The 27,320-nt window shown below is 41.0% G+C and overlaps 2 protein-coding genes and 12 non-coding genes across 14 annotated transcripts in view; 6 read left to right on the top strand and 8 right to left on the bottom strand.

The window, feature by feature from the left end:
• apoa4a (apolipoprotein A-IV a) overlaps nucleotides 1-10,815 on the bottom strand; it is a 29,789-nt gene extending 18,974 nt beyond the window's left edge. The window contains exons 1-3 of the mRNA XM_053637861.1: nucleotides 9,415-10,815; nucleotides 9,192-9,248; nucleotides 8,098-8,343 (exon numbers count right to left, since the gene is read on the bottom strand). The gene's annotated coding sequence lies outside the window, so the exon portion shown is untranslated. The remainder of the gene's footprint in view (nucleotides 1-8,097; nucleotides 8,344-9,191; nucleotides 9,249-9,414) is intronic.
• Nucleotides 755-826, top strand: trnae-cuc (transfer RNA glutamic acid (anticodon CUC)). The gene has a single exon. It is a non-coding gene; the product is annotated as a tRNA-Glu (tRNA).
• On the bottom strand, nucleotides 901-988 carry trnay-gua (transfer RNA tyrosine (anticodon GUA)). The gene is given in 2 exon segments: nucleotides 901-936; nucleotides 952-988. It is a non-coding gene; the product is annotated as a tRNA-Tyr (tRNA).
• On the top strand, nucleotides 1,760-1,831 carry trnae-cuc (transfer RNA glutamic acid (anticodon CUC)). Its single transcript has one exon. It is a non-coding gene; the product is annotated as a tRNA-Glu (tRNA).
• On the bottom strand, nucleotides 1,906-1,993 carry trnay-gua (transfer RNA tyrosine (anticodon GUA)). Its single transcript is given in 2 exon segments — nucleotides 1,906-1,941; nucleotides 1,957-1,993. It is a non-coding gene; the product is annotated as a tRNA-Tyr (tRNA).
• trnae-cuc (transfer RNA glutamic acid (anticodon CUC)) lies at nucleotides 2,775-2,846 on the top strand. Its single transcript has one exon. It is a non-coding gene; the product is annotated as a tRNA-Glu (tRNA).
• On the bottom strand, nucleotides 2,921-3,008 carry trnay-gua (transfer RNA tyrosine (anticodon GUA)). The gene is given in 2 exon segments: nucleotides 2,921-2,956; nucleotides 2,972-3,008. It is a non-coding gene; the product is annotated as a tRNA-Tyr (tRNA).
• trnae-cuc (transfer RNA glutamic acid (anticodon CUC)) lies at nucleotides 3,790-3,861 on the top strand. The gene has a single exon. It is a non-coding gene; the product is annotated as a tRNA-Glu (tRNA).
• trnay-gua (transfer RNA tyrosine (anticodon GUA)) lies at nucleotides 3,937-4,024 on the bottom strand. Its single transcript is given in 2 exon segments — nucleotides 3,937-3,972; nucleotides 3,988-4,024. It is a non-coding gene; the product is annotated as a tRNA-Tyr (tRNA).
• On the top strand, nucleotides 4,796-4,867 carry trnae-cuc (transfer RNA glutamic acid (anticodon CUC)). Its single transcript has one exon. It is a non-coding gene; the product is annotated as a tRNA-Glu (tRNA).
• trnay-gua (transfer RNA tyrosine (anticodon GUA)) lies at nucleotides 4,943-5,030 on the bottom strand. Its single transcript is given in 2 exon segments — nucleotides 4,943-4,978; nucleotides 4,994-5,030. It is a non-coding gene; the product is annotated as a tRNA-Tyr (tRNA).
• Nucleotides 5,812-5,883, top strand: trnae-cuc (transfer RNA glutamic acid (anticodon CUC)). The gene has a single exon. It is a non-coding gene; the product is annotated as a tRNA-Glu (tRNA).
• Nucleotides 5,958-6,045, bottom strand: trnay-gua (transfer RNA tyrosine (anticodon GUA)). Its single transcript is given in 2 exon segments — nucleotides 5,958-5,993; nucleotides 6,009-6,045. It is a non-coding gene; the product is annotated as a tRNA-Tyr (tRNA).
• A 4,079-nt stretch (nucleotides 10,816-14,894) lies between the features above and the next one.
• Nucleotides 14,895-26,676, bottom strand: zbtb22b (zinc finger and BTB domain containing 22b). Its single transcript, XM_053638527.1, has 4 exons — nucleotides 26,292-26,676; nucleotides 22,639-22,865; nucleotides 20,647-21,543; nucleotides 14,895-16,168 (listed from the first exon to the last, which is right to left on the bottom strand). The coding sequence occupies exons 2-4, from the start codon at nucleotides 22,861-22,863 to the stop codon at nucleotides 15,218-15,220; spliced, it is 2,073 nt and encodes a 690-aa protein (XP_053494502.1). The 5' UTR covers nucleotides 22,864-22,865; nucleotides 26,292-26,676; the 3' UTR covers nucleotides 14,895-15,217.
• Nucleotides 26,677-27,320: the final 644 nt, after the last annotated feature.

Here is a 27,320-nt window from a genome sequence, read left to right as displayed (position 1 = left end):
GAGCTAGAAAACGAGACCAATTTCCCATTCGAATTTGCGCTTAACAAGCAACGCGGCAAAAGTGATTTAAGCAAACGCCGGACTATTTTTTCTGGAGCCGATAAACGCGTTTGTCCATGTTTACATTCTCATCTTTCGGCACCTCTTCAATACATTTACTTCAATTAAGTAAACAGAGCATTTACAAGTTTACATGTACACGTTCGGCTGACTTGCTTTACGTCAAAGCAATTTCCTAGGATGGAAGATTTCTTTGGCACGAGCTTGTTTGATGAATGCCAAGGTGCTTGCTTGCTCATCTGAACAGAGTTTTCGCTGCACTAAGACACAGGTTCATAGCAGGCTTCAATTTGCACAGGTAAAAGCCCAGTGCAGTTCAAGTCCAGTGCCATATTCTCTTGCCCATCACGGGAATGGAGCACGAGACAAGGCTTAAGTGCAATTCCTTGGCTCATTTATGTTTTGCTCATTTCCAAAGTGCCAACCGTCTTTACAAGCCTTAACAGGAATGGAGCATAAGACAAGGCTTAAGTGCAACTCCTTGGCCAAGCGTCTTTTCAAGCCTTTTCAAGCCTTTTCAAGCCCTCACCCTAAGCCATACATGATGTAAAAGAAAACGTGATTCATCAGACCAAGCCACCATCTTATTGCTCCACGTTCCAGTGCTGACGCTCACGTGCCTTTTGGAGGAGCTTTTGGCGGTAGACGGGGGCCAGCATGGCCAGTGTAGAGGCCACCAATCTCTGACTTTTCGTCCCTGGTTGTCTAGTGGTCAGGATTCGGCGCTCTCACCGCCGCGGCCCGGGTTCGATTCCCGGTCAGAGAAGTGTTTTTTTAACTCACCTCTGGCCAAATTAAGGTTTAAAAAAACATTAAAGCCAACTGGCAGGGAGATCGCCCTCCTTCGAGCCGGATTCGAACCAGCGACCTAAGGATGACCACTATAAGCACCTACAGTCCTCCGCTCTACCAACTGAGCTACCGAAGGTAAGACAAGATTTCTGCTTTGATACGTGAGCTAGAAAACGAGACCAATTTCCCATTCGAATTTGCGCTTAACAAGCAACGCGGCAAAAGTGATTTAAGCAAACGCCGGACTATTTTTTCTGGAGCCGATAAACGCGTTTGTCCATGTTTACATTCTCATCTTTCGGCACCTCTTCAATACATTTACTTCAATTAAGTAAACAGAGCATTTACAAGTTTACATGTACACGTTCGGCTGACTTGCTTTACGTCAAAGCAATTTCCTAGGATGGAAGATTTCTTTGGCACGAGCTTGTTTGATGAATGCCAAGGTGCTTGCTTGCTCATCTGAACAGAGTTTTCTCTGCACTAAGACACAGGTTCATAGCAGGCTTCAATTTGCACAGGTAAAAGCCCAGTGCAGTTCAAGTCCAGTGCCATATTCTCTTGCCCATCACGGGAATGGAGCACGAGACAAGGCTTAAGTGCAATTCCTTGGCTCATTTATGTTTTGCTCATTTCCAAAGTGCCAACCGTCTTTACAAGCCTTAACAGGAATGGCGCATAAGACAAGGCTTAAGTGCAACTCCTTGGCCAAGCGTCTTTTCAAGCCCTTTCTAACCCTCACCCTAAGCCATACATGATGTAAAAGAAAACGTGATTCATCAGACCAAGCCACCATCTTATTGCTCCACGTTCCAGTGCTGACGCTCACGTGCCTTTTGGAGGAGCTTCTGGCGGTAGACGGGGGCCAGCATGGCCAGTGTAGAGGCCACCAATCTCTGGCTTTTCGTCCCTGGTTGTCTAGTGGTCAGGATTCGGCGCTCTCACCGCCGCGGCCCGGGTTCGATTCCCGGTCAGGGAAGCGTTTTTTTACTCACCTCTGGCCAAATTAAGGTTTAAAAAAAACACGAAAGCCAACTGGCAGGGAGATCGCCCTCCTTCGAGCCGGACTCGAACCAGCGACCTAAGGATGACCACTATAAGCACCTACAGTCCTCCGCTCTACCAACTGAGCTACCGAAGGTAAGACAAGATTTCTGCTTTGATACGTGAGCTAGAAAACGAGACCAATTTCCCATTCGAATTTGCGCTTAACAAGCAACGCGGCAAAAGTGATTTAAGCAAACGCCGGACTATTTTTTCTGGAGCCGATAAACGCGTTTGTCCATGTTTACATTCTCATCTTTCGGCACCTCTTCAATACATTTACTTCAATTAAGTAAACAGAGCATTTACAAGTTTACATGTACACGTTCGGCTGACTTGCTTTACGTCAAAGCAATTTCCTAGGATGGAAGATTTCTTTGGCACGAGCTTGTTTGATGAATGCCAAGGTGCTTGCTTGCTCATCTGAACAGAGTTTTCGCTGCACTAAGACACAGGTTCATAGCAGGCTTCAATTTGCACAGGTAAAAGCCCAGTGCAGTTCAAGTCCAGTGCCATATTCTCTTGCCCATCACGGGAATGGAGCACGAGACAAGGCTTAAGTGCAATTCCTTGGCTCATTTATGTTTTGCTCATTTCCAAAGTGCCAACCGTCTTTACAAGCCTTAACAGGAATGGCGCATAAGACAAGGCTTAAGTGCAACTCCTTGGCCAAGCGTCTTTTCAAGCCTTTTCAAGCCTTTTCAAGCCCTCACCCTAAGCCGTACATGATGTAAAAGAAAACGTGATTCATCAGACCAAGCCACCATCTTATTGCTCCACGTTCCAGTGCTGACGCTCACGTGCCTTTTGGAGGAGCTTTTGGCGGTAGACGGGGGCCAGCATGGCCAGTGTAGAGGCCACCAATCACTGACTTTTCGTCCCTGGTTGTCTAGTGGTCAGGATTCGGCGCTCTCTCCGCCGCGGCCCGGGTTCGATTCCCGGTCAGGGAAGCGTTTTTTTACTTACCTCTGGCCAAATTAAGGTTTAAAAAAAACACGAAAGCCAACTGGCAGGGAGATCGCCCTCCTTCGAGCCGGATTCGAACCAGCGACCTAAGGATGACCACTATAAGCACCTACAGTCCTCCGCTCTACCAACTGAGCTACCGAAGGTAAGACAAGATTTCTGCTTTGATACGTGAGCTAGAAAACGAGACCAATTTCCCATTCGAATTTGCGCTTAACAAGCAACGCGGCAAAAGTGATTTAAGCAAACGCCGGACTATTTTTTCTGGAGCCGATAAACGCGTTTGTCCATGTTTACATTCTCATCTTTCGGCACCTCTTCAATACATTTACTTCAATTAAGTAAACAGAGCATTTACAAGTTTACATGTACACGTTCGGCTGACTTGCTTTACGTCAAAGCAATTTCCTAGGATGGAAGATTTCTTTGGCACGAGCTTGTTTGATGAATGCCAAGGTGCTTGCTTGCTCATCTGAGCAGAGTTTTCGCTGCACTAAGACACAGGTTCATAGCAGGCTTCAATTTGCACAGGTAAAAGCCCAGTGCAGTTCAAGTCCAGTGCCATATTCTCTTGCCCATCACGGGAATGGAGCACGAGACAAGGCTTAAGTGCAATTCCTTGGCTCATTTATGTTTTGCTCATTTCCAAAGTGCCAACCGTCTTTACAAGCCTTAACAGGAATGGAGCATAAGACAAGGCTTAAGTGCAACTCCTTGGCCAAGCGTCTTTTCAAGCCTTTTCAAGCCTTTTCAAGCCCTCACCCTAAGCCATACATGATGTAAAAGAAAACGTGATTCATCAGACCAAGCCACCATCTTATTGCTCCACGTTCCAGTGCTGACGCTCACGTGCCTTTTGGAGGAGCTTTTGGCGGTAGACGGGGGCCAGCATGGCCAGTGTAGAGGCCACCAATCTCTGGCTTTTCGTCCCTGGTTGTCTAGTGGTCAGGATTCGGCGCTCTCACCGCCGCGGCCCGGGTTCGATTCCCGGTCAGGGAAGCGTTTTTTTACTCACCTCTGGCCAAATTAAGGTTTAAAAAAAAACACGAAAGCCAACTGGCAGGGAGATCGCCCTCCTTCGAGCCGGATTCGAACCAGCAACCTAAGGATGACCACTATAAGCACCTACAGTCCGCCGCTCTACCAACTGAGCTACCGAAGGTAAGACAAGATTTCTGCTTTGATACGTGAGCTAGAAAACGAGACCAATTTCCCATTCGAATTTGCGCTTAACAAGCAACGCGGCAAAAGTGATTTAAGCAAACGCCGGACTATTTTTTCTGGAGCCGATAAACGCGTTTGTCCATGTTTACATTCTCATCTTTCGGCACCTCTTCAATACATTTACTTCAATTAAGTAAACAGAGCATTTACAAGTTTACATGTACACGTTCGGCTGACTTGCTTTACGTCAAAGCAATTTCCTAGGATGGAAGATTTCTTTGGCACGAGCTTGTTTGATGAATGCCAAGGTGCTTGCTTGCTCATCTGAACAGAGTTTTCTCTGCACTAAGACACAGGTTCATAGCAGGCTTCAATTTGCACAGGTAAAAGCCCAGTGCAGTTCAAGTCCAGTGCCATATTCTCTTGCCCATCACGGGAATGGAGCACGAGACAAGGCTTAAGTGCAATTCCTTGGCTCATTTATGTTTTGCTCATTTCCAAAGTGCCAACCGTCTTTACAAGCCTTAACAGGAATGGCGCATAAGACAAGGCTTAAGTGCAACTCCTTGGCCAAGCGTCTTTTCAAGCCCTTTCTAACCCTCACCCTAAGCCATACATGATGTAAAAGAAAACGTGATTCATCAGACCAAGCCACCATCTTATTGCTCCACGTTCCAGTGCTGACGCTCACGTGCCTTTTGGAGGAGCTTCTGGCGGTAGACGGGGGCCAGCATGGCCAGTGTAGAGGCCACCAATCTCTGGCTTTTCGTCCCTGGTTGTCTAGTGGTCAGGATTCGGCGCTCTCACCGCCGCGGCCCGGGTTCGATTCCCGGTCAGGGAAGCGTTTTTTTACTCACCTCTGGCCAAATTAAGGTTTAAAAAAAAACATGAAAGCCAACTGGCAGGGAGATCGCCCTCCTTCGAGCCGGACTCGAACCAGCGACCTAAGGATGACCACTATAAGCACCTACAGTCCTCCGCTCTACCAACTGAGCTACCGAAGGTAAGACAAGATTTCTGCTTTGATACGTGAGCTAGAAAACGAGACCAATTTCCCATTCGAATTTGCGCTTAACAAGCAACGCGGCAAAAGTGATTTAAGCAAACGCCGGACTATTTTTTCTGGAGCCGATAAACGCGTTTGTCCATGTTTACATTCTCATCTTTCGGCACCTCTTCAATACATTTACTTCAATTAAGTAAACAGAGCATTTACAAGTTTACATGTACACGTTCGGCTGACTTGCTTTACGTCAAAGCAATTTCCGAGGATGGAAGATTTCTTTGGCACGAGCTTGTTTGATGAATGCCAAGGTGCTTGCTTGCTCATCTGAACAGAGTTTTCGCTGCACTAAGACACAGGTTCATAGCAGGCTTCAATTTGCACAGGTAAAAGCCCAGTGCAGTTCAAGTCCAGTGCCATATTCTCTTGCCCATCACGGGAATGGAGCACGAGACAAGGCTTAAGTGCAATTCCTTGGCTCATTTATGTTTTGCTCATTTCCAAAGTGCCAACCGTCTTTACAAGCCTTAACAGGAATGGCGCATAAGACAAGGCTTAAGTGCAACTCCTTGGCCAAGCGTCTTTTCAAGCCTTTTCAAGCCTTTTCAAGCCCTCACCCTAAGCCATACATGATGTAAAAGAAAACGTGATTCATCAGACCAAGCCACCATCTTATTGCTCCACGTTCCAGTGCTGACGCTCACGTGCCTTTTGGAGGAGCTTTTGGCGGTAGACGGGGGCCAGCATGGCCAGTGTAGAGGCCACCAATCTCTGACTTTTCGTCCCTGGTTGTCTAGTGGTCAGGATTCGGCGCTCTCACCGCCGCGGCCCGGGTTCGATTCCCGGTCAGGGAAGCGTTTTTTTACTCACCTCTGGCCAAATTAAGGTTTAAAAAAAACACGAAAGCCAACTGGCAGGGAGATCGCCCTCCTTCGAGCCGGATTCGAACCAGCGACCTAAGGATGACCACTATAAGCACCTACAGTCCTCCGCTCTACCAACTGAGCTACCGAAGGTAAGACAAGATTTCTGCTTTGATACGTGAGCTAGAAAACGAGACCAATTTCCCATTCGAATTTGCGCTTAACAAGCAACGCGGCAAAAGTGATTTAAGCAAACGCCGGACTATTTTTTCTGGAGCCGATAAACGCGTTTGTCCATGTTTACATTCTCATCTTTCGGCACCTCTTCAATACATTTACTTCAATTAAGTAAACAGAGCATTTACAAGTTTACATGTACACGTTCGGCTGACTTGCTTTACGTCAAAGCAATTTCCTAGGATGGAAGATTTCTTTGGCACGAGCTTGTTTGATGAATGCCAAGGTGCTTGCTTGCTCATCTGAACAGAGTTTTCTCTGCACTAAGACACAGGTTCATAGCAGGCTTCAATTTGCACAGGTAAAAGCCCAGTGCAGTTCAAGTCCAGTGCCATATTCTCTTGCCCATCACGGGAATGGAGCACGAGACAAGGCTTAAGTGCAATTCCTTGGCTCATTTATGTTTTGCTCATTTCCAAAGTGCCAACCGTCTTTACAAGCCTTAACAGGAATGGCGCATAAGACAAGGCTTAAGTGCAACTCCTTGGCCAAGCATCTTTTCAAGCCTTTTCTAACCCTAACCCTTAACAGGAATGGAGCACAAGACAAAACATAAGACATAAACTAGCTCTAGACAATTCAAAATAAAGCAGAAGACTGAAACCCCTAGACCAGTGGTCACCAACCCTGTTCTTGGACCTCTACCTTCCTGAAGACTTTAGCTTTAACCATAATCGTGCCCACCTGACCATCTGATCACTGCCTTAAGAAATTCTCGATTGACTAAAACAGGCGTTAGATTTTGGTTGGGGATGAAACCTGCAGGAAGAGGGTTTTTGACCACTGCTCTAGAGGATATAGTCCAGTACACAGGTACTGTTTCACTCTCACACAACAAACAAGAAGTCGATTAAAGCAAATTACACCTTTACCTTGTTTTGGTGCTTTCTGGTTGCTTTGAAACATTGAGATACTCTCAGTCATTGCGTTTGTGAAATTGTGAACTATGGAATGAACAGCAGGTGAATCACGGTTCTGTGATGTCATAAGAATTCCATGTAACCATAGCTTCAGAAGGGAGATCATTCTATGGAGGAGGCTTTGTTTTTTTTTTTTTTAAATCACTAATTTGTGTGTATGTTGGCTGAACAAGCCGACAGCTTTAACACTGACACAACACACACTACACATTCACTATTTAATTAAACCATTGGGCAGAACAAGCACACTATATACATATATATATATATATACATATTTTTTTTATAGATAGATAGATAGATAGATAATCTCATTACAACAGAATGCACTACTATTTTACAATAAGATTATATATTTTATGTAATTATTTCAAAATGAAACTATGAATTGGTTCAATTATTTCCTCGATGTAGGTATGTACAATCAGGCCCATAAATATTTGCTATTGTTCTTAGTTATTTTAGTTGTCTACCACAGTATACTGGAGTTTAAATTAAATAAATGAACACAATCGCAAATCCAAATCGGGTGAGCACTTTTTATAAGTGAACCCAACATACACCCCCCCACACACACAGCAGTCGCTGGGTTACTTCCCCATTGTGTTGATCCGCCAAGTCTTTACTGCAGCCGTCTTCACTTCCTGCTTATTCTCATGGTGTTTTGTCTTCAATTTATAAAATACAACAGAACCAGTTCAACTGGCAGGTAGCATACCTAATGATCTCAATCTCTCTCTCTCTCTCTTTCTGATAACCTAAAGATTGCCAGGAGATGGCTGTGGATGGTACCACTTGGATAGCATAATGATTGCACTTGCTTTCCCAGGAGAGTGGAGCTTATTATAACAGCAAAGGGGTAACAACTTAATATAAATGCAAATGTCTTTTGGAATGGTATGTACATTACTCAGGCGTCCACATACATAGCATGCAATGAGCTAGCAGCATTTGAGAGAATGTCCCTGCTAAGCATTAACCCTAAACAAGTTGACAGCTTACATCTTTATGAAGACAAAGTAAGAGTGGCTCAACTGACTGGACGAACCTAAAGGCTGGTTCTCTCACCGCTGTGTCTTGAGTTCGATTCCCAGTCAACCGACCCCAGTCACTGGAAGGGTTGCAGGAGTCGGTGCTGGTCCCAAGCCTGGAAACGGGGACGGTTGTGTCAGGAAGGGCGTGTCAGGAAGGGCATCTGGCGTAAAACTCGTGCCAGATTTGAAATACGCAGACGGGTGATCCGCAGTGGCGACCCCAAACGGGAGCAGGCGAAAGAGAGATTGGACTTGAAGACCTAAAGGACGGTTAGAGAGTAAAACTGCTGAAAAGAAAAACTAGCTTACAGCACAATGTCAACCATTAAGAAGAAAAGCATCTAAGAAAAATCACTGACATTTTTTTGTTTTCTTTCAGGAAACAATTCTAATATAATTCAAATATAAGCAAAAATCGCACAACAGAAAAAGGGCAGCCTCCTTTCGTTCAAGCATGTGACTTTTGTACTTTTTTATGTAGACAAAATACATGCATCTCATTAAAAATCAAGCCATAAAAAGGTGAAAAAGAGGTAAAAAGGTAACAGTGAGACGTAAGACGTAAGGGCCAACAGGGGGTGTGGTAGAAAAAATTCTGCAGCAAGGAAAGCGGGCGTTCCATCGACAGTACATGGCACACCAGCACTCCCTGTGACAGAAATGCTTTCTAACCACCATGATGTCTCAATAACTACACAGTGGTTTCTCACGAATTTGGCAAAATGCCCAGAACATTTTGGATCATTCAGCGGGAATGCGAGTCAGAATTGAGTTGGTGGGACAAAAGAAATACAAAAAAAAACTATAAATAATGCTATAATTTCAAATAAAAACTTCTAAACTGTGCAACTAACTGTGGTTATGCAGGTAATATAATATTGTTTCTACAGAGCCTAATAAACTCAGTGAAAGTGACAAAAGTAATTCCTACATTTTCAGAAATTTCTCTGTAAACTGGAATAAATGAACTAATCCACCAATCTACTGCAAAATTGCATTGCAGAGACTAACACACTGAATTCTCTCTCAGCACAGGCTCGATCTCTGCAAAAATATTCCCTCCGAGCTGTCAGTGTTATTCAAACTTAAAATCGAAGTTGTTCCTTACCAAATAAATACACACCACAATAGATCACCTATGGATGGATAATGGACCAGGACCAAGCTGACCGCAAAAAAAAAAAATACACACACACACACACACATATACATATACATTATATATATATATATAAGTACTTCAGTTCAAAAACTTATAAAAACATGGCATGACTCAGACAGCTCTGTGGAATACCAACAAGATTAGGAAGTTCACAGTGCCACACACCAACCTGAATCTTCTTAACAGAACAAAACTCAGCATCACTCAAGAGCCACCCTGATGGGTTAATGATCTCAGATGAGCAAGCAACAGAACAGCACCTGCATGAATAGTCAATATAAACAGAATGTAACATACTATTGTCTAATCTATACATTCATTATCTTGTTGCATTTTTTAGAAATCCCCCCTCTCGTTCTCTCTCTCTCCCCTTTAATTACATACAGTAAAGCCATACGTTAGCAGCAGATTCTTTAAGTCCTGTAAGTTGCGAGGTGAGGCCGCCATGGATCGGATTTGTTTGTCCAGTATATCCCATACATGCGCGATCAGATTGAGATCTGGGGACTTTGAAGGCCAAGTCAACACCTTGAACATCACCTGTCAGTGGTTCTATGTTATGGCTGATCAATGTGTGTGTATGTGTGTTTGAGTACATGAACATGTGCATAATATTTCAATATTTCTTTTTTTTAAAATGTATCCCCACACCTTTTTTTTACTTTATCAACTGTTCTCCCCTTCATTTTCTTAACAATAATTTTTAAAAAAGTAGTTTTTTTTCCCAGTGAATCTTTATTGTTGACAAATGCGTAACAGGATTTCACCCATTTAAACCACACTGGTTAAAACCATCCATGACATGGAGCACAGGCTGAGTGTTATGTCAGTGTACTGAAATGATCCAATTTAACCCATTGTTAAAACTCAAAACATTTCGGAGCTCAGTTTCTACACGATTACAACTTCAAAAGTGCTACAAGTCCATTTCAAAACATGGCAAATCATTTCAACAGCCTTCACAGAAGGCAAACCTTTCCTAATCAAAATGAGAAGTAGTATTCGTAACTCTTCAATTGCTCATTATGCCATTTTGTCAGTTCTTTATTATTATACAGCAAACTCGTGTTAAAACAGCTTCTCCGTTAAATTCACAGAAATAGGGTTTGGAATGCATCGAATACCTTAATGTGTATAATACCTTCTGTTTCTTCTCCTCTTTTTTTTTTTAAAGGAAAAAAATGTAAATAAAAAATGCAATTAATTCTAGAGATGCACCGATGTATCAGCCAATAATCTGCCGATAAAGGAAATTTATCACGCTATGGGCCATCGGCCAATAGTTTAGAAACATCCGACAATCAGGGCTGATTATATCCCGTCAATCAAAAGAGGGCGGGAAAACATTGATTTGGTGCTGTGTGTAAAGAAGATGTCTCTTGTGTGGAATGACGACAAAACTGCAGTTTGTAATCTCTAATCTCTGCACTGCTAAAATTTTACACCGGAAGTGAGCAGCAGTGAAGCAGGAGTTTCGGCGTTGAGTCTAAATTATTTTTTTTTGCAGTGCTGCTCGCGCTGAATTAAAGCGTCAGTACACAGTTGAAAGATTTAAATGAAGATGAGTTGACAAAAAAGTAAAATATATATTATATATATATATATATATATATATATATATATATATATATATATATATATATATATATAGCGCACAAAAAAATATATTTGTAGAGTAGTACATTTCATATCCAGTTAATGTTAATATATAAAAAAGTTTATATTATATATTACCAATTTGATGTTAATGATGAAGTAGAAATGCTTTTGTTTGTGGTGAGTGAATGTGAAGCCTAACAGAGGTTTTCTAGAATTCAGTCAATGTTAATATGAATTAATAACATTCAATAAGTTAAGAAATCTTACTTTAATCCTCAGAATTTAGTTCATGTGTTAATGTTAGAGTAATGTACTTTCTGTTTACGAGACCAGTTACCTTGAAACAACTTGTTGAAATGGAGAGAATAAAGTTTTTATTTGCATTTCTTTCAGAATTGTGGAATTAATTATTATTAATTTAAAAGCAGGCATAAAAGGCAGAACTATAGGCATCGGTTATAGATATCATTCGATATCACTTTGAATAATCGGCTATCAGTATCGGCTGAGAAATTTAGTATCGGTGCATCTCTAATTAATTCCTAATGCTCACAAAGTAAGAACACTTTATGTTTATAATCACATGAAGATATTACAGAGAAGTGTTAAGACTTTGAATGGATATTTATCTTTCTAGTACAAAAAAAAACAAAAAACACAAAAGCCAAATATCAAGCCAATGGCTTAACACTATACATTGGTATTGGTAACAGGTAAAACTGTACAAATCTCCAGAACTATACAAAATGTATGGCCAAGTCCCAGGCTGGGAAATTTCATAAACAAACCAAACGCATCATTTCTATCATAAAAACACAAATTGCTGGAATGTGGGGAATAATGGCCCATCTTTTGGTGAGTTTACTGAAGACTGATGTACCTCAGGTTGTGATCACGGTCTGGCTGTGAAAGGGTAGAGGGGTCGTGGAGAACGTGTGGTGTGACGATGTGATGAACGCAGACACCTGTGTGTGATTAACAACAGGATATTCATGCGCTGGGTGATATGCAGTGAGGAGCTGAAAAGCCGCTGTGAGAGAACGGCACTACAGAACCTGTACGTGTGCACTATTTAGTTCACTACTAAATCATTTTATTTTTTCATGAGAGTGCCATGCTGAAAAAGCTTGGAAGGAAAGTCAAATAAATATACTTCATATAATAAATATAATTCCCTCTCAAATGCCAGGGCTTCACAGAACTTTCTCTAAATCACAGTAATCGCCACAGTAGACTAACTAATCTACAACAATCAGTTTAGGACATAGTTTCTCAACCCATGAGGTTATCTGAGATGCAGATTGGGTCACAGGAGAAAGTTTTTTTTAAACCAATGTTTATTGGAGGTCTAACCACAGTGTTAACCACAGTGACCTTTTACACTCGATCTATGTACTGCATTGTTTTGTTTTGCTTGCAGTCTATTCGGGTTCCAGCTAGAAACACCATCAATTACAAACTTCATGCTATATCTTGCAGGGTATGTAGCTGCATCCGTTAAAACAGGGTCAGTCCATCACAAGTGCTCCAATAATTGTAAAGTTGATTGCTTGACCACTTTTAATTTTTCATATTTTTGTTTTGTTAAGAAATTACATCTATTTATTGGCATTGAAAAACCACCAGTTTTTAAAATCTTTTATTTTATTTTACTTGGTTTAACTATGGTGGCCATCTTTGCGTCACGGCACACAACAAATTTTGGTTATCCAGCTGTTTACGGGAACCTCAATATCTCGGCTCAGGATGGTCCTAGCTCCTTGCAACAAAAACTGATTGCTAGAGCATGTTACAAGGTACATGGACATGCGTAAACATTTTGCACATTCTTGTTCCTTTGACTTAAGTTCTAAGTCCAAATGGAATGCTCAAGATTGCACACAATTCCACATAAAATTAAACATGATCAAGCAACCTGTATTGGACCAGTTGAGATGGAATGACCCAACACAAACTTTGTGAAAGTTCTCTGCATAGCAGTGAACATCTTGTTGCATTAATGTCTAATAAACGCAACTTTAAAATATATCACACGTCATGACGGGTGTTTAACTGCAGTCATTGCCTCCAAAGGTTGTGCTACAAAATATTAAAGTGCACCTATTATGGTTTTTCTAATGTTACCTTTCATGTAGTGTGTTATAGAGCTGTTTGTGAATGTACAAACGTCTGCAAAGTTTCACAAATCAAAGCGCATGACAAACGGAGTTATTGACTCCCAAAAGAAGGAGCCGATTCTGAACAGCTGAAACAAGTCGTTAGTAATTCCAGACTTTACTTCCTGTACTAACCTACGTAGGTTTGTAACAAAAAGCCCCGCCTCTGGTCTTCATCGGCTGCTCGTGTACAGACGGAGCTGAAAGTCGTTATGGTAGTGGGCGTTTCCTTTTTGAAACACGCTGACAGCGGTAGACCAATCAAAACAGACTGGGACATCTGACCAATCAGAGCAGAGTATGCTCTCTGAAAGGAGGAGTTTAGAATGAATCCTTTAGAACAAATCGTTTAACAAGTCGTTTTTGACACTAGGGGGAAAAAAAGTAATGCTGCAGTTTAAATTATGAGCACGTTTAAGTGTTTTTTGAACTTGGATGCATGTAAATCTATTGTATGAGACCTTTAAAACAAAATTAGGCACGTTTCAAAACCACAATAGGTGCACTTTAAGTTACGGGTACCAATATTTTTGTCCATGCCATTTTCATTTGTTTTCTTATTTTAAATAATAAATCAAAAGTAAAGTTTCTAATATATACAATGTAAAATAAATAATATTGAACACCCTGCACTTCTGCAAGTTTCAAGATTTTTTTCTTTTAAGGCGGAATGGCACCATTTTTTTTGGCCATGTATGAAGGTTATAAATTCAGAGGAAGGCTTGTTGAAAAAAAATTCTCTCTCCTTTTTGGGGGTTTGCCAGATATTAAACTTTACTTCTGCATGAAATATGTTCAAAAGAGAAACATTGTTTCAGTACAGGAACACTTGCGGTTTTCAGAAACACATGAAGTAGAAAATGTCAAATGTTGACCAGGTGAAGGGTTTTTCCAGGCCGCAACACATCATATTAGTTATTTTTAAAATTCTTTCTTGATTTTACGTTACACTGTTTTACATTTGAAAGCAAGGGAGGAAAAAAACCCCCAAAGCGAACAAAGACTTTTTCCATCTTCAGTCTGCATTTTCTATCCCTGATTTTCTGGGGAGCTTAACGTCCCCATGAGGTGCCTCGATATGCGCAGCGTTATTCGATGTGTTGACATAATTTCCACTCAAACAGGAAGTCATGGCGGGACATATCGAGTGGCTCCCCCCACTTTTTAAATAGCCAATAGCATTTATCTTACCTCACAGCCAAGGTAACTTCAGCAAGGTGATTTGTATAATGTTTTTATAATGTTGGGGGTGGGAAACGTCAGATTCTAGAGAGCATTTGATTGGACAGGAAATCTGATGAGAAGCTGAAGTGCAGAATGAAGGCATCAAAACTGCTGATCTGTATTGGTGGTAGAGACAGACTGTACATTTTAAAAATGTTTATATCTTCTAAATGTGAATTCTGTCATTGTTCTGGACCACACTATCTTACAGACAACCTTAAGATGAACATATTCATACTAAAAGCCACAAAACTGATTTAATGGGGACTTTAAAGGCAAGTATTTTAAATAAACCCCTGTCCCTTAACATGTCTACTTAAGAAAAATCTGACAACTCCGGAGGTGTGAACTACACGTAGGTGATTTGCATAATCTAAATGGCATGCCCAGATAATCAACTTACCAAGTGCGTAAAGCATCTCTGAATATATAAGAACTTTCCTCATGTAAATATTGCCATCAATTTTTGGACTTAAGTGGCCGACTCTGAACGCATCCCCTTGTGTTGTGCGGAACAGCCGAGATGAAATGATAAGCTGCGTCCTCTCGTTATATGCTGTAAGTGCCTGAAGATATGCGCTTTTACACACAAAGCGTCATCAGATGTGTAAATAAGAGCCCATGCATGATATTTCCCTTTTTGAGGTAATGCGATGTCTTGCCCTGCAATAATATTCAGGATTATATATTTTTTTCTTTTGTACAAACTGTCCAATTCTTATTTAATCTTTAAATTAGAAAGTTTTTTCTAACATTCTGTGGACTGTGCACTATTTTACATTAATGCACCAAGGAGAATTTCGTTCAATAAAAAAAACAAAAACAAAACAACAAAGTGCTCTTTCTATATCAACATACTATAAATGCTCTAAGATTGATAAATTCTTTCTTTCCTATCTGATACATGGATCATGCTCACGGACACTATCACGATCGGACAACTATACACACGTGGCAATATTTAGCTTTTTTGAAAGGATGCTAAAGTGATGGTTAAGTGACGCTGTTTTCACCTATACAAACCTCGCTTATATCTTCCCCACATTCGCTCTGGCTTACCTCTAGCCCAAGAACACCAGGGCCATGGCCATACATTCCACTTTGGGGATTTATCCCTAAAAGAGACCCAGGGACTGCCATGTTCAAACCACTTCTACTACTACTACTGCTGCTGCTGCTGCTACTACTGGAGTGGTGTGGAGACAAAACTGGAACTCCACTTCTGCCTCCAATGCTGCCTTGAGTACCTTTGTTGCCTGAAGGCTGGTGCTGAAGAGGATTTTGAGGGGAAATAACTGCCCCTTCTGAACCTTGGGCCTCACTAGTACCACTGATGCCACCGTGCCTTTCGCAGTGAGAGCGATGCCTCATGAAACTGTCACGCCACATGAACTTTTTCCCACAGCTAATGCAGTCGTAGGGCTTCAGACCAGTGTGTGTCTTCATGTGCTCCGTCAGATGGTGCTTCATCTTGAACTTCTTGGAGCAAACTGGACAGTGGAAAGGCCGCAGGTCAAGATGCATGTTGATGTGGCGGTCTCGCATGCTCTTGTGAGTAAACCTTTTGCCACAGTGGCACATGAAGACTTTGCCTGTGGTGCCGGCCCCGTTGCCGTCGAACCCGTCTAAGCCACTGTCCATTCCACCCTGCCCAGTCAAGTGCACTGTTCCGTGCTCCGAAGTTCCTTTTAATGACACCCCAGGCAAAGCTTCTTGCAGGCCAAGCGTAGGAGAAGCTTGGTTATAGAGAAGAATCTGGTTCCCTTGCATGTCCAGTGGGAAGAGCTGTGTTCTGGCAGCGGCTGTCTGGACCGAGCTCAGTAATGCAGTAACTGCTCGACTGGTACTCTGGCTCGGGTTCTCCAACGTGTGCTGTGATGAAGTTTGGTCCATCAAGCCACTTTCAAACTTGAGGTAGTCTTCCGGTGATTGGCAGTAGTCAACCTGAAGAAATAATAACAGCAAAATGTGATTAAAAAGATGACTAAATTGACAAAGTGACAAACAACCGGGCTTGAAATTGTTTTGCACGCTCTTTCACAGTGATGTTTGTTGGTAAATGAGACCTTTTTAGCTGTACTCATATTTGACACGCATGAATCGAAGAGGGCTTCGGCTGAATGCGTGTCGCGATGACGTCACATGATGCGGTAATCTGCAGTAATTTTGAAAATCTACAAGATCTTCCCAATATTGCGGTATTTCCTTGATTTTGCGTTCATTTCTGCGATCGCAAAAGTGTGAAATCCTGGAGGGATTGGAACACGAATGCATTATTCAGACTGAAAATTAAGTTTAAGAAAGAGAAAGCTTCAGAATAGGTTGTGTGCACCAGGATCTGAGAGAACAGCTCATGGAAGCTGGCAGGGAGGTTTGCCAAGTTTCAGCACAACTACAAATTTTCACCCCGACTACAGCTCAAAAACCGCACAAGGAGACATGAAACTGGCTCAAAATGTTCAGGTCTTCATTTTCTCCCCTCAGTCTTTAACATCAGTGCACACTTCTGATTTAGAGTAGAAATCTGCAACACGCAGACCTGGGCAACACTGCTTGTTAAATAAAGACCAAGTTCATTAACATTATACTAATGTGCGATGCACTGTTCAGCTTTTGCCAGACTGCCTTATTGAGCCCCAAAATAAAACAATATTTATACCATATTTCCATACAAATAACAGAAATCTGCTTTCATTACAGATTCATATGGCTCCTTCCCCGTTTTATTGGGGAGATAACAACTGCTCATTTAGGGTATTGATCATACAATCGTACGATGTTAAAATGTGGAGTTCTTACGTCCATGTGTAAAGGTTGGCAGGTCTGATAATATAATATATAATAATATACAACCCAATTCCAAAAAAGTCGGGACAGAATGAAAATGCTAATAAAACAAAGAGGAGTGATTTGTAAATGTACTTTTACTTGTATTTAAAGCAAAAAAAAATGTATAAAGACAAGGTATTTGATGTTTTACCTAATCAACTGTATAGTTTTTTGAAGATAAATGTTTATTTTGAAATTGATGCATGCAACACGTTCCAAAAAAGTTGGGACAGGGGCAATTTAGGACTAATAGCGATGTGACAAGTTGAAATAAGAAGGTGATGTGAAACAGGTGAGGCAATCGTCTAATCATGGGATATAAGGAGCCTCCAAAAAAAGCCTAGTCCTTCAAGAGCAAGGATGGGTCGAGAGAATAATCCAACACTTTGAGATTAACATTCCCCAAAGACAAATCGGTAGGATTTTGGGCATTTCACCTTCTACAGTGCACAATATAATTAAAAGATTCAAGGAATCCGGTCAAATCTCAGTGTGTAAAGGGCAAGGCTGAAAATCCCTCATGAGTCTGTAATGGATATCTTGACATGGGCTTGGGAATCCTTTGTCAGACAACACCATACGCTGCTGCATTGACAGATGCAAGTTAAGGCTTTACTATGCAAAGCAGAAGCCATACATCAACACTGTCCAGAAGTGCCGCCGACTTCTTCATCTGAGATGGACAGTAGCGCAGTGGAATCGTGTTTTGTGGTCCGACGAGTCAACATTCCAACTAGTTTTTGGACAAAACAGGCATCGTGTTCTCTGGGTCAAAGAGGAAAAGGAACAGCCAAGCTGTTATCAGCGTCAGGTCCAAAAGCCAGCGTCTGTCATGGTATGGGGGTGTGTCAATGCCCATGGCATAGTTAACTTGCACATCTGTGAGGGCACCATTAATGCAGAAAGACATGTACACATTTTGTAGTAACATATGCTGCTATCCAGAGCAGGACAACAAACCACGTTCTGCCCAGATTACAACCACATGGTTGTGTAAGCAGAGAGTACGGGTGCTAGCATGGCCTACCTGCAGACCTGACCTGTCTCTGATTGAAAATGTGGCAATGAAGGCCCTGTACAGTTGTGCAGCTGAAGAAATGCATAATGGATGGATGGGGGAAAATTCCACTTGCTAAACTTAACTTATCTTAAACTTAACTCGTCTTCAGCACCCAAATGCTTAATAAGTGTTATTAAAAGAAAAGGTGATGTTACACAGTGGTAAACAGTCGACTGTCCCAACTTTTTTTGGAGTGTGTTGTAGTCATCATATTTGAAATAAGTGTATATTTTCAAAAATAAATTCAATATTCAATTCACAAAGTAAAACATCAAATAATGTTTTAATAATATGTTTTCAATTTAGCACAGGGTGAATTTACATTTCAAATGAATCTTTGGTTGTGTTTTTTTTTTGCATTTACCATACTGTCCCAACTTTTTGGAATTGGGGTTGTAATATATTATTATTATTATTACATAATAATATAATATGTCCCCTGACTACAGTCCAGTCGGCGGAGACGGGGCAGATGTCTGCCTAACGCTCTGTTCTCTGTCTCCCAGCTACCCGGCTTATCATAACATATAAACTCTTTACATTACACTCCACTGTTGGCCTTGTGAAATAAGTTCCAAAATAACATGGTCCGTATTTGAGCATTTTTGATCGAGATGTTTCAGCGGAATCCCAAATAAATATATTTAACTGATTTTAATATTGTCTAATGTTAGCCAAGTCAAACGTACTGTATATTGATAGCTTTTGTTTCACATTCATGAACTCAAAACATTCTCTATTTAGCTTTTCAGAAGTCGGGGTGGTGCGTCAGTGGGAACATTACTAACATGAAATTGGGGGTGGAGGGGGCGTGAAGGGGGCAGGGCTTCCATTTAATATCAGAGAGTTAAAATCACTTATGCACTTGTGAATCATTCCAGATCTGCTGTTTTTACTGGGGGAAAAGAAAGGACTGCTCTTTTTGTGTATTTGTAAGTGATAACAGCAGACTCAGATGCTCTGCGGTTAAATATGAGCCTCATTATCACTTTACACTCAACTGATCGCGGTTCACAATGATTGATGCAGTGTGCTGGCCGTTTAAACTATTGTAATATCTACTATAACGATTTATAATCTCACTGTCATGCAGATGAGGATGGGTTCCCTTTTGAGCCTGGTTCCCCTCGAGGTTTCTTCCTCGGTGGGATTTTCCTCGCCACAACTCCTCATTAGAGATCTAAATTGTTATCTGGATTGAACAACCTATTAGGGATGTCACGAGAACCGATACTTCGGTACCAACATTCTTAAAAAATGACGGTACTTGTTTTTCTGCAGTAGCATCGGTACCGTTGGTAATGAATGTACCGGGTTGCAATTCTTCCGGAACTGAAGGGGGCAGCAAATACGTGCAAGTGTTTTAGTTGGTCCACAAGTGGTAAAGAAGAAGAAGAACGCCTACAAGCACACGGGAAAAACTACAGAAGATGGCAACAAGCCATCGTTTAGCTCCGCCCTGACTCGTTGAGAGGAAAAGTCAAAAGGAAAAGTCAAAGGAAGAGTCAAATATGGAAATACTTCACATTCTAGGCGGATGATAAACATATAATTGATGCTGTGAAGCCGGTGTGCAACCGATGCTATCGTTCATTTCAAACAAAGCGAGGAAACATCTGAAATTTGGCGAAGCACCTGAAAGACAGGTCCTATATTATGTTTGTTTGAGGCAGCTGGCATTGTGGCCGTGAAACCGGCTAACGTTATGCTCCATGTAATGTTTGCGATAGCCAGTTATTTGTTAACGATGCTAACACATTGCAATGTTATAAACTACCTCCTAATGGGCCACCATGCATCACCATTCAGCCTGTGTCCTGTCAGCAACATGCACCTAATGTCACTAATAATTATTCAAATGTTAATGCTTTTAATAAATCTTTCTGGCCTGCCACAATATCAGTGAATTTAAACTAATGCTTGCATTCAGAGTACAAGGGGTGTGTGCACGTGCATTTAGGAGTGCACCTTAGCACTTGTAACCTCTACAGGTTTACAAGTTAATAAAATGACCACTTTATTAATCATTGTCAGACAGTGTTTGACAACTAAAATACCCCCCCCTCTCTCTATCTCTTTTTGGCAGCATCAGCCAGATGAAGATATACTCCAGGAGAGTTTTAATTTTATTTTTATTCCACACCGTGGTATCGACTTTGATATCGAGTATCGTGTACTTTTGGTGGTATCGGTACCGACTACTAGATTTTTGGTATCGTGACATCCCTACAACCTACTCCTACTCCTACTCCTACGTGTAGGAATTCCGACTTGAGTGGGTGCTTTCTTTGTTTTTAGTTACGTTTTAGTGGAATGCAGCGTTATTTTAAGTTAGGTGTCTTAGGAACTCGTACAACGACACACAGTGACTTCACATTTAGGTGTGTGTGTGTGTGTGTGTGTGTGTGTGTGTGTGTAATGTCATGCTTAGCGCATTATTGAATGTTACTTACTTCACAGTTTCACACCTACACCAACCAGCTAATTAACATATGCTATATAATAAAAATAAATAATAAACAAAAATCCTCACCTGTGCTTCAATTTCCTCCCTGCTGCTGAGGTCTGCGGAAAGAGTCCTAACGTTAGAAATATTAAACGTCCTCTCCCTTTCTCGCTCCTTGGCAATCTCTAACTCTTGCTCATCTTCGTTTTCACCCCCTTCTTCTCCGGAGACCACGATGAAGTCGTCGTCCCTGGAGCGCTCGGTTTTCACTACCACCCACTGCTTCCGAGGCATGATGCTCGGCTGACTGTACATGGGGCGCTTCTGCGGTGGCGAGGGCTCTATATCTTGGTAGGATGAAACCCCGAAACTGTCACTCACTCCTATTTCTTGATCCGAGGCCGGCATAGGCTTCTTCCTCCTGCCGCTCCCCTGCTCCTGTTTCCTTGGGTACACAAGCTCATCCTCCTCCTCCTCCTCCTCCTCCTCCTCATCGATTAGGAAAGCATCTTCTCGACTGGAAGGCATGCAGTAGTTAGGAGTGGAATGTACGCCTCCATCTCCCACTGTTCCAGTACTCGCCATTGCGCCACCAAAACTAGCATCTTTGGGGCTGAAGTAGTTTGTACTGCTGGGAGACTGACTCTCGATCAGTGAGGGACGGTTTAGAGGTTGCACCGTAGACTGCGTGTGTCCTTCGGCACCATACGCATCCCTGTTAGCAACACTGCTACATCTAGTGCTCTCTGAGGATGGACCTGTACCCTGTGGCCCAGAGGAACTGCCTCTGTCCTCTTTGAGTAGTTCTGTGCACTTGTCGACGATGTGCCACATCTGGAGCACACTCCCAATGGTGAGGTAGTTGACGATGTCTTCACGCAGCATTTGCAGCTGGCCGGTGTAGGCACAGCTTAGGACTCGCTCAAAAGCCAGCGGGTCCATAACAGCTGGGATGGACACTGTGGACATGTTCTTCAGTAGCACCTAACAAGCAGAGACATGCTGTAAGCAGTCAGCCCGCAATTTACAAGAAGGCTTATAGCTATTGTATGTGCATGGGAAAAGAATGTCAAATTCCTATTTCCTGATATACTTATATGATATACTAGATGTTGACCGATTGATCGGTTTTGCTGGAACTAATCGGGTTATCAGGAAAAATCCACACCGATAGTGTTTCCCGGTTGCATCCCTTGCGGGAGCGGCTGAGAAGGGTCCGCTGTCATTATACAGTACAAGAGCGGCTTCTAGAGGCAAAATCACTGACTAATTTTATTAGTGTTATTTGAAGTGTTTTTTGATTCATTTTGGACATCTCTATTTTTATTTGGTATTTGGAACGTTACTTTTTGGTTCCGTTTGGATGCATCTCTTTTATTTACTTTAATATTTATTAATAGTTAATATAGATTATAATGAATATATTTATTTCATCTTTAAAAAAGTGCAGTACATGTTCATGGTACCATCAGTACTGTTTATTTTTGCAATAAAACCTGTATCTGCATGATTTTATGCATTGTGCTGCTGCCACATGATTGGCTGATTAGAATGTGCAGGTGTACAGGTGTTCCTAATAAAGTGAATATTTAATATATACAGTATCTCACAAAAGTGAGTACACCCCTCAAATTTTTGTAAATATTTGATTATATCTTTTCATGTGACAACACTGAAGAAATGACACTTTGCTACAATGTAAAGTAGTGAGTGTACAGCTTGTGTAACAGTGTAAATTTGCTGTCCCCTCAAAATAATGGGCCCAATTTGGACATTTTCACTTAGGGGTGTACTCACTTTTGTTGCCAACGGTTTAGACATTAATAGCTGTGTGTTGAGTTATTTTGAGGGGACAGCAAATTTACACTGTTATACAAGCTGAACACTCACTACTTTACATTGTAGCAAAGTGCCATTTCTTCAGTGTTGTCACATGAAAAGATATAATCAAATATTTACAAAAATTTGAGGGGTGTACTCACTTTTGTGAGATACTGTAAATAAATAGACATATATAAGTAGCTTATTGCCATTATTTAGTTCTAAACAATCACTGATGTTACCGAGTAAAAGACACACCTGGTCATGGAAGTACGGAGAGGAGGCAGCTAACACGCAGCGGTGGGCTTTAAAAACGTGTCCCTGCACATGTATGGAGAGGTCACACAGCTGCCCATCCTCACGCTGTCGATTAAGGCTGTCCAGCACAGATGTCTGCACATTGGGGAAACACACTTGCACCATCGTGCCCGTAGGCACACCCGAGGTGCCATCACAACTGTTCTCCTCTGTTGCTGACTGCATTCCTGAAAAACGTGAAAGACACAAAACGATGACAGAAAATCAAAATGGAGGTAGAGGTAATGTATTACAGTAGTGTATTACAGTGTGTATATATAGTACACGTTATCGTTACTGGTGCACATCAAGTTGAAATCTCCACTTTTTAAAAAATTTAATAAGCTAAATATTTATTTCTCCCACATTGCTTTGTTTTCTTTAAAAGTTTTATTCTTATCTGGTGTATGATGCAATATCTCATTTCTGTGCTAAAGACCATTGTATAATTCTGTACAGATATCCCAATTCTGTAATGTTCCATTCGTTATTAATATCCTGACAGATTGAACGGGAGACGTTTCCAAATCCGACAGCTGTCTGGGAGTGAATCTGACTTAACCATTGACCAGATGCTTTTCTGCTCAGCACGGCTGGAAAGACCGGTTATGTGAGTTACCATAGCATTTCTGTCAGCTCGACACGATCCGTTTGGGTTTTATTTTAAAAAAGACTATTTTGCAAGTTACTGAACGGAACAACCAAAATAATTTCCCTATTGGTGTAAATATAGCATGTGAATTGGTGTAAATATAAGACAATATTGTGATTAAGGTTAAGCAACATGAGTTGCTTTTAGAATATTCCTTTCATGTTCCCGTTTTACATGTTATAGAACAGAGATCAATTAAGGTCACAGGTCATTAAGTGCCATGCCGTCCGACGTTCCCTCCAGAATTTCACATATCAACATACAGTTCATCTTCGTTATGGTACCACATACAGTTTTGGGTGTTTCATTTTAAATTTTACAAAAGCTTCAAGTGCGGTTAATTATTTGTCATGCTATACGTGCTAATAGACGACTGCTTGAAGTAGTAGGCTGCGTCCGAAACCGCGCACTTACCTACTATATAGTAGCCAAAATATGTGTATTTCACCTACTATATAGTAGGTAAGTACACGGTTTTGGACGCAGCCATGCTCTCTTGTTTGCCATCAAACGGTTGAGCACTGCAGTGTATGTACGTTCTGTTGCAAAAGGCGGTGACAACTCCCACACGATGTTAATAGTGTGATTAAGGTGTTTACATGTCTGTAATACACATCGATAATGCGACTAAAACAGTAGTACTCCTCCGCATGTCTTGATTCGAGTTGTGTTTACTTCAGATAAGGTAATCAATAATCACTGTTTACATGGTGGTTTCTTAATCCGAGTATTTCTAAATCGGGTTAATATCGGATTATTGTTGTCCATGTAAACTTACTGAGTGACAGAGAGAGAGAGAGAGAGACACGACGGCTAACGTGAGAAATAGAAGTGTTTAGAAGAGGTTCTGTTTTTGCATTTCTTGGAAATTAGAGCTTTTTGTAATTTAGCAGTAAAATATGTTCTTGCAATGCTCTACTATTCACGTGTGTAACTTTTACGCTGTGGGTTTACCCCAGACGGACAGTTCAACTTTAGGCTTTTAGAAAAACAATGCACGCAACTCTTAACTGCCATCCGTTTTTAGCAAGTTAACAGAAACATTTTAGATGTAGTTTTGAGCCTAATTAAAGTGCCTTCAAGAGCGAAACAAGTGTGCGTTTACTTTGCTGTCCTGGTTTTTCCAGTGTAAGGAGATTTTCAGCTGACTCTCACTACCGGTGTTAGCTGGTAACCTAACCCTAACACAGTTATCTAGCACTACTTACATTTCCATGTAGGTGGTTCATCCAAAGCGTCGCTGTACCTGGCTATGTTTAGGTGAATTGTTAAGTCGAGTCAGCCACTTGAGCAATCTTTATCATTTTTATCAGTTTATCTGATAAAATCAGTTTATTTTTATCAGAGTTTTTCAGAGGACAGTTTCATCCCATTCTACCAGTAAGAAATTTCACCACATTTTAAAAGCACTGCCTAGATTTATTCTGATTTTACTTCAATGCATATGTATTGCATATGTATAACCACATATAAACTAGCGATGGGCAGTTTGGATCATTTGAAAATGAACAAATCTTTTTTTAGAGTCATTTCGTTCATTTCAGCAGAATATAATTAAAATGTTACATGTTAAATTCCCCAACACATCTAGTACTTACGCAAATGGTGATCACATTTGGAATAAAAAATAAACTACAGGCTAATACGGCCGAATTATGAGAAACAAAAATGATTAATTAATAGCTTAGCTGGGTCTTCAGGCTATACAGTCTGTTAGTTCATGTCACCTCCCAATTAGAGTCGTTCTTTCTTTTGTCACGTCACATTTGTCACGTCTGTTCTCTGGAAACAGAAATGATTAGTTCAGCTCTCAAGTCTTCGGGTTTGAGTCGTTCGTTCATAACGTTACAGCCCCATAGGCTGAATGCAATCTGTGCTGGGGCTGTGAAGTGATGAACGAATGACTCGGACCCGAAGACCAGAGCCGAACTAATCATTTCTGTTCACTGCACAGAAGCTATGGGGTTTTTGCCATGCATGCGCGGTCATAAATTACCGAATCACTCTCTGACAACTCGCTGTTCCCGAGTCATATTAAAGATTCGTTCAAAATGAACGACACATCACTAATGTAAACACAGACAAGGTAACACAACACTTTCCCAAACGGGTTTTCTCAGCCACGTAATATACATGTGCTGAAATCACGGTTTAAACCATTTTTTAAAATCTAGTTCTGCATATATTTCAGGTAACGTGTACTAGTGAGACGTTAAAAGAAATCGAGCACTGCAGCTTTAAACTAAACCTCAATAAGTCAAAAAGAAGTCGCATGTAAATAGTGTCATTTTGTCAGAGGAGAGTTCAGGAATAAAGCGCTCTATGGTTTTAATAATAAATACACATTATTATCGCACACATTTAAATAATAATAATAATGTAGGGTCTTATTGGGATTTATTTTACAGTTAAAGAGAAGCACAGCTACAAAAACTTTCACAACTACTGGTTTAGAAGAGGTGCCTGACTAACTGCCAAAATGGCGGATCTGCCCATATGACACTGAGATCACATTCCCCAGCTTAATGTAGTGAAATACTAACGGATATTTATGACACGGAGGAATTGGGAGCCTTTTTGGGAAGCTATCTCTCTCTCTAGCTGAACACAATAAGCATTAAAGGAAGTAATGTAGTCCAATCAGGAATGCAGTAAACGTAGCACTGATGTGAAATATGGTTTAAAACAGGAAGACTAACAGTAATGGCGTTAGGTGTGTTATTCAGCCTACACTAGATGAAGAGTAGTAAAAATGGCGTGGTGTTGTTATAGACAGACAGCACAATGTTAAGAGAATAAGACAAACACACGTTTGCTTCATTTATCATTATTATTATTATTATTATTATTATTATTATTATTATTATTATTGCGACTGCATGCAAACAGCCCACTGTGCTACCCTGCAACAACCCTCAGAAACCTATTTAACATGGGAAAATAAACGTTTAATTAATCTTACCCCTGAAAAATCTTTTTCAAGGACCAACATGAGTATATTCGCGTAGCAAAATCTCCATCTTCACGACAGGAGGAAGGCTAACATTTGGAATAAAATGCTCGGTTAGCTCCAGAGACAACCGGCTGCATATTATCCCTTTAAGAAATCCCAGACAGCCTAATTTAGGGTCATTTGGCCGACTAAAAATAGAAAGATAGGAAATAGTGGTCTGTCTGAAGGAGAGCTGAGTCTGGAGAATGCTATTATTATTATAATTTTTAATCAATTCTAAACCAGGTCTAGGCATTAACAAACATGTCTACTTTATAATGATAATTTGTACAAGTTGATAAAGCTAATTAGTTGAGTACACAACTTGAGAAATTGTTTACCAGTTTCCATTTTGTGTTTACTAGTAAAATCACAACAACAACAAAAAAAAATCTGAAAATGTTATTCGGATAATATATTTTAAAAAGACAAATTTGTAGTAAAGATATATTTCCAAAGTGCACCTAGTACTTATCAGATGTCAATCTTATCATTTGTGCCCAAAACATATTAAAACATAAATGACTGGCATAAATGGCAGTAGCAAACATTATTCTAATATGCACATATTATATACACACCGATCAGCCATAACATTAAAACCACAGACAGTTGAAGTGAACATTGATTATTTGGTTACAAGGGGTGGGATATATATATATTAGATAGCATGTGAACGGTCCGTTCTCGAAGTTGGTGTGTTGGAAGCAGGAAAAATGGGCAAGCGTACAGATCTTGTTGACTTTGACAATAACCAAATTGTGATGTCTAGAAGATTGAACGGCAGTACTTGAACATCTCCAAAATGGCAGGTCTTGTGGGGTGTTCCTGGTATGCAGTGGTTAATACCTTCCAAAAGTGGACCAAGAAAGGACAACCAGTGAACCGGTGACAGGGTCATGGGCACCCAAGGCTCAGTGAAGTGCATGGGGCGAGAAGGCGAGCCCTTCTCGTTCAATCACACAGAAGAGCTACTGTAGTACAGATTGCTGAAAAAGT

This window comes from Ictalurus furcatus, chromosome 12 (assembly GCF_023375685.1).
Source record: "Ictalurus furcatus strain D&B chromosome 12, Billie_1.0, whole genome shotgun sequence".
Taxonomy (NCBI): domain Eukaryota; kingdom Metazoa; phylum Chordata; class Actinopteri; order Siluriformes; family Ictaluridae; genus Ictalurus; species Ictalurus furcatus.
The sequence above is the reverse complement of the archived record's forward strand: the minus strand, read 5'-3'. Positions and strand labels throughout refer to the sequence as shown.